This window comes from Myotis lucifugus, unplaced genomic scaffold (genome assembly GCF_000147115.1).
Source record: "Myotis lucifugus unplaced genomic scaffold, Myoluc2.0 scaffold_404, whole genome shotgun sequence".
NCBI lineage: Eukaryota > Metazoa > Chordata > Mammalia > Chiroptera > Vespertilionidae > Myotis > Myotis lucifugus.
This window is the reverse complement of record NW_005871452.1, coordinates 495,166-506,762: the sequence shown is the minus strand read 5'-3', so window position 1 is coordinate 506,762 and position 11,597 is coordinate 495,166. Positions and strand designations below refer to the sequence as shown.

General features: G+C 43.5%; 1 protein-coding gene across 1 annotated transcript in view; it reads right to left on the bottom strand.

Moving 5' to 3' along the window:
• Positions 1 to 10,334, bottom strand: part of CENPP (centromere protein P) — a 217,401-nt gene extending 207,067 nt beyond the window's left edge. Inside the window, exons 1-3 of the mRNA XM_023743622.1 lie at positions 10,120 to 10,334; positions 7,046 to 7,227; positions 5,569 to 5,657 (exon numbers count right to left, since the gene is read on the bottom strand). Of these exons, the coding sequence (XP_023599390.1) occupies positions 5,569 to 5,657; positions 7,046 to 7,227; positions 10,120 to 10,334 (486 nt within the window). The remainder of the gene's footprint in view (positions 1 to 5,568; positions 5,658 to 7,045; positions 7,228 to 10,119) is intronic.
• Between the last annotated feature and the right edge of the window lie 1,263 nt (positions 10,335 to 11,597).

The window sequence follows — 11,597 nt, the reverse complement described above, 5'->3', positions numbered from 1 at the left end:
AAGGACAACCGCCCCTCGCGCCGGCTAAGGGCACGACTTGTTTATCTCTGATAGATGTTTTATTGAGTCAAGAGTTCGGTTCCCCCCTGGAGTGCGTGGCTTGTTCCGGCCGAGGGGCTGAAGGGTTTTTTTCAGGCTGGGGGGGTAGGACTGAAGGTTCCCAACTGCTCCATTTATTTCTTTTGGTTTTTTATTTTTGGGCCCAGCTTTAGCTCTGGAGGCCTCGGCTGCTGAAAAGCCGGGTGTCAGGGCCTTTGTTTTTTCCTTGTGTATATTGATACAATGTTGCGGTCCCGGCTGGCTGAAGCCTGGGCTGACTAACGCAGGTTTCTGGGGGCTTTGTTTAGCTTCTATATTTGCAACATAGTTGCTTAGAGTTGCAGCTGAGAGGCTGGCAAGTGAGGCGGGGAACGTTGGAGTCTGCAGTCACTGGAGCAAGCAAGCCTCCCTGTTCGCTTCAGTGTACGGCTGCCGTCCCAGGGGTGATGGTGAGGTTATGTCTCTACCCCTGTCACACACCAGAGCAGGGCCCTGTGTGTGTGGGGGTGGGAGGGGTTGGGGCGCCGCACCCTGTCACACACAGAGCCGCAGGGCAATCAGGGGATTGGGGAGCTCCCCCTTATCAGGCACAGAGCAGGGCTGATTAGGGGGTTTGGGCGCTGCCCCGTCACGCTGATCCGGTGCCAGGAGGCCTCGCGGCTCCACTGATCCCGGTGCTGGGAGGCATATTACCCTTTTACTATATAAGATAGAGGCCTGTGGGCCGGCTGGTTTGCCCTGAAGGGTGTCCTGGATCAGGGTGGGGGTCCCCACTGGGGTGCCTGGCCAGTCTGGGTGAGGAGCTGAGGGCTGCTTTCAGCCTGGCGGGTGACTGAATCTCCCAACCACTCCTTTTTTTCTTTTTCTTTTTCTTTTTTTATTCTGGGCCAGCTTTAGCTCTGGCTCTAGCTCTGAGGCTTCCACTGCTATAATCGAAACAATGTATAACTCTAGCTCTGAGATCCTGGCTGGCTGAAAGCTTTTTTCTGGGGTTTTGTTTAGCTTCTATATTTGCAACATAGTTTCTTAGAGTTGTAGCTCAGAGGCCGGCAAGTCAGGCGGGGAACGTTGCAGTCTAAGTCCCTGGAGCAAGCAAGCCTCATGTTCGCTTCCAGCTGCCTGGCTGCCGGCCGCCATCTTGGCTGACAGTTAATTTGCATAAGGATATGCTGATTAGCCAATGGGAAGGGTAGCGGTCGTACGCCAATTACCACGTTTCTCTTTTACTAGTGTAGATATATATGTATATGTATGTATATAGATGAGTAGGCCTAGAATATGTGAAGATTCACTACTACATAATAAAAATTTAAAATATAATTCTCATTAGTCCATTACATCAGAATTCTAAGCAACAAAAAACAAAAATATAAGATATTTCTTTGTTCTTTTCTTCTCCGAAAAGCCCGAGTCCCACATATGGCTTATCCTTAAGATCTTGCTGACTCGAGAGTTGTTTGTGATTGCTCCAAGTATCTTGCTTACAGGTCTGGTCCTCAGGGAGCATCATAAAGTTGGAAAGGGGCAGATGAAGTGAGTGTTCTTAACAGAGACAGGGAGAAGAACATGTTCCTTCTGGAGCCAAGTAAAACGGAACAGTTCAAAACACCGATATACTTTGAAATGTGAGCAATGACGACTCATATTTCTTTAGAGATTCCACAATTACTGTTCTGTGTGTTTCAAAGGACATAAATTCTTCCTCTCCTTAGATGCCCCACACATACACACATACCCTAAAACAGGGCTGGGAAATCTTTTTTCGGTCCAGGTCCATTTGGATATTTATAACATCATTCACTTAATATAAATTTATGTTGCTATGAAAAAAGCTCCTAGATTTATTGAATTTCAAGTTCCACCTGCAGTTGCCATGGCAGGGCCAGACCAAATGATTTCAAGGGCCTTATATGGCCTGCGGGCTGGATGTTCCCCACCCCTGCATATGGAACAAAAACTGCTGTTACTCCCCAATTCTTCATTTCACTCTTGCCCCAAATTTTCATTAGCCACATGCCATGCATAATAAAGACTAAATTTCCAGGCTCCCTCACACTAACTTATTGGCCAAGACAATTTAGGTGAAAATTATGGGTGTTGCAATTTCTAAAAAGTGTCCTTCGACAGAAAAGGGGAGGCCTTATTTGCCAACCCCTCTCTCTTCCTGATGCCTCAAATGCTAAAGTGATTCACAACATGATTTGGAAGCCACGTGGGTGATGGCAGAGCTCGATGATCATTCAATCCCTGAAAACGTACCCTGCATTTTGTTGAAGCAACAGAGAAGTAAATTTCTAGTACCTGAAACCACCTTTTATTTTTAAGTTTTCTGTCAAGTGCAGCTCAACTAATTCTAATTCATTCAGCATATGACATTAGGCCATAACGAAATGGTCACAAAATTTTCAATCATGCTTCGATGGTATGGGATTCGACATTAGCTTAAAATGCTGTAGACAGGGCCCTGGCAGGTGTGGCTCTATTGGCTGGGCATCTTCCCAAGCACCAAAAGTTTGCTAGTTCCATTCCCAGTCAGGGCATATGCTCAGAGTACAGGCTGGATCCCTAGTAAGGGACATGCAAGAGCAGGCAATCAATGTTCTGCTCTCACATCAGTGTTTCACTTTCTCCCTTTCCCTTCCTCTCTTTCTAAAAATCAATTTAAAAAAAATTTTTTTAAATACTTTGGACAGGGAAGTAAGGGCTGGGCTGGTGCGGCCACTCCCTGGTAGGAGCAGGAAACATGGCCACTGAAGCCAGGAGAGCAGCACCGGTGTGACAGGGCCCACGTGGCTCTGGTCCTGTCTTCCTGTCTGTGCTTACAACAGCCACCCAGGACAGCAAACCAAACCATAATGGGAGCTGCAGAGCCCAGAACCAGTTCACCCTGGGACTGCCTCTGTAAAATATGCAGTTTAAAAAACAACCACCACCAAAAAAGCAGTCTATTTGACCTCTCAGGCCATAGTCCTACTAATGAGCACACCAATCTTTGAGCACAACCTATCCTGGAATGTCCAGCTCCACTGAGCAGCTCGGACAGTCTCCACTGCAGAGGACAGTCTCTTTTCAATTGGATTTGTGGGCAAACCTGATTTTGCCCATAGTCTAGTTTCTCCCCAGATAACCCATGGAATGACTGTGGAAAAAGACTGAGGAAATGCAGTTGGTCAGCGGAGGAAAACTCCTCTAAGATTTACAAATTAGTGGTGGTGTTCTTACAATCACTTACCTCTGTTACTTGACTATTAAGCTACTTAAATATCTATCCTTTTATCATGTTTCCTTTAACATCTATCTCAGGCAGCTTTTAAGAGTATTATGTATAGCCCTAACCGGTTTGGCTCATTGGATAGAGCGTCGGCCTGCGGACTCAAGGGTCCCAGGTTCAATTCCGGTCAAGGGCATGTACCTTGGTTGTGGCCACATCCCCAGTGGGGAGTGTGCAGGAGGCAGCTGATCGATGTTTCTCTCTCATCGATGTTTCTAACTCTCTATCCCTCTCCTTTCCTCTCTGTAAAAATCAATAAAATATATTTTTTTTAAAAAGAGTATTATGTACACACTGTGATATGCAAGAAAAAGCCTGCAGGACCCCAGGAATACTAGGACACCCCTGAGCACGTTCCTGGGCAATGTACACACTGACAGTGCAGATGTTCTTAGACATGGATTTGGACCTCAAGCCTATGACTCCTCCACCTGACATGGACTGTAGGCCTAGCCCATTAATGGAGGCCAGGATGCAGGTGGGCACTGGTATATTACCACTCTGAGTTTAGGATTGCATTACCCACGAAGAAAGAAAATGCAGTTGGTCCTTTTGTAGTGCAACCTTCTACAATGGGACAATATCCATGAGTTCCTCAGCCGCAGTAAGGAGAAGCTTGGGATCCTGGCACAGGCCTCCGTCCCAAACAAGACTAATCCATTTGGGTCCATGTTCTGTCTCAGTTTTCAGCAGGTGATCATGCAGAACAATATTATTTTGGTGACCTTACATGGACCCAAGGCCTGATGCCAACCTGGGAACAATATACCTCCTCCCTAGGGCCACTCATCACCTATGTCCCTGACTATGTCATATTCTGCTCAATTGACCTTGGCAATACCACACCGTGGATGTTCTTGATCACCATGGCAGCTTCGAGACGGGGCACTCTGAGGTGAGAGCAAGCTGCGAACTCTGACATCAGATGAGGAGCCTGGAAATCCCTCAGCTCATTCTCACTCAGCCTGCCTGGGACAGTGGTGGCAGTTGAGACAAGGGCTACAAAGAGTTCTCAAGAAGCAACTCCTCCAGCCCAGATAACTGGACCTTGACTAGTTCCTAAGGAGACAGGGTCCTGATTACCAGACATCAACTCATGTCCCATATAAAAAGGGACAACTTGGGGCTATTTTGTGGCTGAGAACAGGATGAGGAATCCTGGCACATGGCCATAAATGCAAGTAAGCATCCTGCCCACAGGACTTAGGACCTGGTGTGGACTAGTCTGTATCCACTTTGGTGATCTGATGAGCTGAAGCCAAGGCAGCCTTCCTGTCCTCTTATACATACTCTCTTGGTAGGCCCAGCTGGAAAACCAACAGGTTGAAAGTGCTTTCTGCTATCAAAGCATGAACCCCATCCCAGTTAGTTCACAAAATTATGCCTGGATCCCACACTTCTGAGTGCCAGCCTTTGGAGGAGTCAGACAGAGCCTTGTTCTTCCACTCCACCCTTGCTATGTGTTGTACATTACCATTCTGTCTGCTTCCTAATTTTATGTGAAAATCTTAGTCAAAAGTATCTTCCTCCTGTGCTATGTCTCAGCAGTCCAGTACAACTTGCTGGCATAACCATGAACTACCTTGGAGTCTAACCCTCCAGCCCAGAGCAGTGTTTGGATAGCTGTGGTCCCAGATGACCATAACTTCATGAGAAGCCCTAAGCAAGAACACCCAACTGAGCAGTCCCCAAATTCCTGACCCACAAGAAATGAGTGATATAATAAATGTGGTTTCTTTTTCTTTTCTTTTTTTTTTAAATTTGTTTCTGACACCCATGACCGGAATCGAACCTGGAACCCTTGGGTCCACAGGCCAATGCTCTATCCACTGAGCCAAACCAGTCAGGGCAATGTGGTTTCTTTTTGTTGTTGCTTTAAGCCATTAAATTTTGGGGAAATTTGTTAAGCAGCAATAGATAAAAGCTTACAAATGGCTGGCATATCTGTGAACTACTAGAGGCATCCAGGATTGCCTCCAGCACTTCAGGACAAGCACTGGGAGCCCAGGAGCATCTTGCAACCTGCCCTCCAATAAAGCACCTATCCCCCAGCAACAACCCTCCCACATGCAGTTGTTGGGGTATTGTGTTTATACTTTAAAATTTTTGAAATGGTACCACTTTGCACAAATATGCAACAAGTGGATCCTGGTTCATGAACTGCTCTTCAGTTCAGCCACTGCTGGAGGCTAAGGGAGGGGAGATTTTTATTTCATAGCAATAGAATCTCTGTTATCACAACATAATCTTTCGTTTACCTGGAATTCCAGAATCTGAAATTCAACTTGAAATGTAATCATGTGGCAATTTCCTGATAATTTATGTCTTTGTAGAACTTTCTTTATACCTGTCAATCAGAAAAACAAATAATTTATTTGCAAATAACAATCTTCTTCAAATATCCATGTGGTGACATGGTGTGAAGTATGTGTTAGTATTTCCATTGAATATATCTAGAATAATCTGCACCAAATTGATTACCTTTGTGTGAAACAGAAGTAAATCAACTTATACTTTCTAGCTCTCAATTATACCAAAAGATTAAGGTAAAGAACAGAAATTCCCATGTAACCAGCACTGAGATCAAGATACAGCAATTTTAAAGGACCCCATGAAGTTACCTCGTGCCCTTTCCCAGGCTATATTCTACCCTCACCCAAGAAATAACCACTATTCTGAGTTTATCAACATCTAGATTTGCTAATAAAGGTATTTTTAGAACTGCACAATTCTACAAGGAGAAAGAGAAAGAGATGAGAGGAACCTAATTTTAGAGGCTAAAAATCGTATGGATGAGCTAGATATCACATGGAAAAGAACTGAACTGGCAGACCCAGGGAAACTAAAACCTCAGCCTGCAATGGGGAACCCTTAAAGTCAAATCCATCTACACACAGAATACCAGGGAAAGGCATTCTGAATCAGCAGCATCAAGTACTTCAATAGATGGAGGTGAACGTGGGGCTCAAAAGAAGACTGAGACTTTTGTGCTAATAAAAGTCTGACACCTGGCCTGACATCACTCTCCATTCCACCTCTTCGTTCCAAGTACCTGAAGTGTCTAAATTCCATCACTCACTTCTACATGGAATTCAATCTTGCCCTGAGGTGAGCTGCCCAAGACTGAGAGTCACTCTCCCTCCTTCCCTGTCTTGAGGGTTATTTCCATGGAAGTCAGGAAACATTTCCAAAAGTGATTCCTTCTTTAGGGAATGCTACTTTGTTCAAAGTTCCTGACATCCAATTGCACAACTGAATTAGCTTCCCCTTTCCTGTTAGTGCATCACAGATGTTGGCAATAAAACTTATTGAGACCAGAAAAACCCTCCCTGGGTAAACAGTCCAGCTGCTGATACTTTTATCTTGGCCACAGACTATGTTCAATAGGAGTACAGTACTGTAGATGAAGCATCTTTCGGGTCAGTGGAGGAAAACTCCTAAGATTTACAAATTAGTGGTGGTATTGTTCTTACAATCACTTACCTCTGTTACTTGACTATTAAGCTACTTAAATATCTATCCTTTTATCATGTTTCCTTTAACATCTATCTCAGGCAGCTTTTAAGAGTATTATGTACACACTGTGATATGCAAGATACCCTACAAAACAACTTTACCACAACCACACATTCAGATAGTTACCTTGTAAAATTTTAATTCAACGACACCCCACCCAATTCCTATGCATAACAAGAAAAGCTTCAACACCACTTCTAGATAAAAATTAACACTTACGCCTTTCTGTCATCTCAGTGCTCGTTAGGTTCTCTATCTTCTTGGAGTACTTTCTGATATTGATACCAGTAAGCGTATTTAGAAATAGAAGTTCTGATTCTAAATTTCCAAGATTACTTCTCAGATCTTTTGATGTTTTCCATCCTTCAGAATCTGATTGGTATATTTCTTGAAATGATTTTCTAAAAAGCAAATATTGGAAATAATTACTCCAAAGAAGAAACCATCTAATACGTACAAATTTCTTCAAACCATTCCCATTTTGTGTTTCTTATTCTCTTCCCATTAAAACCAACTCAAAACCAATGTGGCTCATTGACACTGCCACCTTTGATCGCAACATAAAATAAACCTAACCAAATTATATTACCATATTTCTACATATTTGAAGCAACTGTAAAAAATTATCACAGGAGTATTTTACAGAATCAAAATGTCCATGTAGGTCGAAATGTTTAAAATGCTCCCATCTAAATGTCTGATATACCAAGACATCTCAAATTATGTTAAAAGGTGTCACAAAAGCAAAAACAAAATATATTAGCTAGCTTTAACTTCCAAAACAAGTAAAGTATCAGAGAGCATTATATTAAGAAAGAGATTCTCAGGAAATCTGAGAATACAGGGGGTAAAAATTCTAAAAGAATAAAACATAATTTCCTTAACACTGCAATCAGATATTCTGCACTGAGAACATGTAACTCTATTTTCCTGGAAAAACAGTAACATTTCAGTTAATATTCACACTGAATGGTACTTTACTCTTTGTCATACTATATTGCCCTCATACTCGGCCACATTCTACGGTGCTGACTTCTGCCGTTGTAAGAAACACCTTCCTTCCATTCTGGAACATGATTGTCCTACTTCTCAGTTTTTACATCATGGGTCCTCCAAATATGTATTGTTCACACTAGAGATCAAAAACTTGTACAAAGTCTGTAGTAATTTTTTTAAATGTTGCTTTAGTGATCATTTGAAATATTAACAAATATATTCTGAGAGACTATCACATGCACTTTTGTATTTCCCATTACTGATTGATGAAAAAAGTTACTTTAAATATAGAAAGCTAATGAAAAAAAGGAGAGAGGCAATCTTCATATATAAATGATGAGTTCCTGCCAAATGAATCTATAATAATAAAAGCATAATATGCTAATTAGACCAGACAGTCGAACAACCTTCCAAAAGTCCTTCCAGACGAAGCTGCAGCAGCAGGGGCCAAGGCAGAGGTGGTTAGGGGCGATCAAGCAGGCAGGCGAATGATAAGGGGCAATCAGGCAGGCAGGTGAGTGGTTAGGGGCAATCAGGCAGGCAGGCAAATGGTTAGGGGCAATCAGGCAGGCAGGGGCGGTTAGGGGCGATCAGGCAGGCAGGCAAATGGTTAGGGGCGATCAAGAAGGCAGGCGAGTGGTTAGGGATGATCAGGCAGGCAGGAAGAGGCAGTTAGGGGTGATCAGGAAGGCAGGCAAGTGGTTAAGGGCGATCAAGGCAGGCAGGCGAGTGATTAGGGGTGAGCAGGCAGGCAGACGAGTAGTTAGGAGCCAGTGGTCCCGGATTGCAAGAGGGTGCAGACCAGGCTGAAGGACCCTCTCCCCCACCCCCGTGCACGAATTTCATGCACCGGGCCTCTAGTACCAAATAATGTCACAGCAAACTATGAATGAAAATGTCAAGGTATTTCTAATACTAAGTCATCAATTAAAGGATAGCTATGCAGAACACAAACAAAGAACCTGTAACTTGGAAAGGGGAGAATGGGGAGTTATTGTTTAAAGGTTACAGTTTCACTCAGGGGCAATGAAAACGGCCTAGAGAAGGACAGTGGTGATGACTGTGTGACAATGTGAAAGTACTGATGCTACTGAACTGTACACTTTGAAAAAGTTAAAATGGTAAATTTTATGTTATGTATATTTTATCACAAAGACAACCTGAATATTCTCATTCATAGCAGTGACATACTTTAAACAAAATATCATTGGTCCATTTCAATTACTGACATTGGTTGGAATGATGCTGGGTTATGAATTAAATTAGTTTTATAGTTAATTTATTATTCATAAATTTGTCTCCTTGGCATAACTTTTTGCCCAAAAGTAGAGGTTCACAAGAAACTTGTCTCTTTTAAAACAAATCTAGCCCGGCTGGTGTGGATGAGTGGTTGAGCATCAACCTATGAATCAGGAAGTCACAGTTTGATTTCCGATCAGGGCACATGCCCGGGTTGAGGGATCGATCCCCAGTGTGGGGTGTGCAAGAGGCAGCCGATCGATGATTCTCTCTAACCATTGATGTTTCCATCTCTCTCTCTCGCTCTCCTTTCCTCTCTGAAATCAATAAAAATATATTTTAAAATAATAATAACAAAAAAGAAAAGAAAACAAATCTACATGAGCCCTGGCCCGTGTGGCTCAGTTGATTGAGCATGGTCCCATGAGCCAGAAGGTTGCAGGTTTGAGTCCCCATTAGAGCACAAGCTGGGATTGTGGGCTCAATCCTCAGCACAGACGGGTAGGAGATAGGAGGCAGCTGGTGGATGTTTCTCTTTCACATCTATGTTTCTCTCTTTCTCTCTCTCCTCTCTCTCACTCCCACCGTCCCTCTCTCTAAAATCAATAAAATCATATTTAAAAAATATAGAATAAAACAAATCTACATGAGACTTGAGTTTAAAAGTCAATGAGCGGTGACATCAGAGGAATGGCCCTGTGAGAGCACACCTTTTCCTCCTCCCTGAAATTTCAACAAGTTAACCAACTACAGTTCAACAAAGAAATTCTGCTCAGACAGGAGCACTGAAACATCTAAAGGTGGGTTTACGGAGATGAGAAGGGAGGAAAGTGCAGAAGGCCTGCAGATGTAGCCCTGCTGCCAGGAGCTCCTGGCTTGGCTGGCCTGAGGAAAGAAAGCGGGGTGGGGGGGGGGGCAGGCCTTTCCTTCTCCCCAAGGAACAGAGAGCTGCTGGGGGTGGGGAAGGGCAGCCCAGCAGGGCGAGTGGCGAGGAAACAAACAGGGACGGAGCCAGCAGACGCCTGGCAGAGCAAGGCTTCTGCCCTGCGGCTTCCCACTGTCGGGCCAGCAGTGGGGTTTCAGACAGAGAAACAGAACCAGAGCCCTGCCGCCGCTTGGATTCCATAAACTCGCCTCCCGTGGCCCTTGGCGCCGGGTCCAGGAGCGTATGATCTGGAAGCCAAGAGCTGCTGCAGTAGAACTGGTTTCCATCTGTGACTGCTTCCCAAGAGGGGTACTTGGGGGGGACCCCACGGAGGTCAGGGGTGGCCATTACAGTGAGGGCAAAACAAACCCTACCCCCAAGCAGCAGAGCGGTACCATCTTAGGGAAGCCTCGGAGGCTCACCTCCGGGAGACCACAGAGGTAAAAAACCTTGCAATCCAAAAAAAAGAAAAAAGCCCTAGCATCGGCCTGTGGACCGAAGGGTCCCGGGTTCGATTTCGGTCAAGGGCACATACCTCGGTTGCAGGCTCCTTCCTGGCCCAGGCCCTAGTTGGGGCACATGCAGGAAGTAACCCATCAATGTGTTTCTCTCAAATCGATGTTTCTCTCTGTCTTTCCCTCTCTCTTACACTCTCTCTAAAAATTAATGGAAAAATATCCTCAGTGAAGATTAAAAAATAAAAATAAAAATAAATCTTGCGATGCAGTGCCATCTACTGGAAAATAATAGAGAGACCTCTTCAGAGATAAATGTGTAAACAAAGGAGACAGCAAATACCATGAAGAACCACAGCAAAGAGAATGACCAGAAAGAAAATGAAAAGTCTCCAGAAAGCAAACTTTAACACATGGAAATATGTGATATAAATGAGAGATTTCAAGATTGCAATTCTGAAAATATTCAATGAGATGCAAGAAAATACCACCAGGCAATTCAGTGCACTCAGAAAACAAATCAATAAATAAAATGAGTACTTTACCAAAGAGATTAAAACTTTTAAAAAGAACCAATCAGAAATCATAGTAATAAAGCATGCAGTTAAGGAAATTAAAAGTGAACTATTCAGCAAAGAGAACAGAACCAACCAGATGGAGGAAAGAATTAGTGATACCAAAGATAGGAATCAAGATATGACGCAGAGGGAAGGAGAGACATGAGCATAAAAAAAATAAAGGAGCTCTACTAGACCTATCTGACTCCATCAGAAAAAGCAATATTAGAATTATAGGCATTGCGGAAGACGAAGAAAGAGAGCAGGGAATGGAATCTATTCAAATAAACAGTTGATGAGACCTTCCCAAATCTATGAAAAGAAGTAGATCCTCGAATCCAAGAAGCAAACAGAACACCTAGTTACCTCAATGCAAAGAGGCCCTCTCCAAGGCACTTTGGTACTAAAGCTGTCAAGAATTAATGACAAAGAAAAAATTCTCAAAGCAGCCAGGAAAAAGAAGGATGTGACCTACGAAGGAAAATCCATCAGAATGTCATCTAAACTCTACAAGCCAGAAGAGAATAGAACCAAATATTCAAACTCTACAAGCCAGAAGAAAATAGAACCAAATATTCAAACGTCTGAAAGAGAGAACT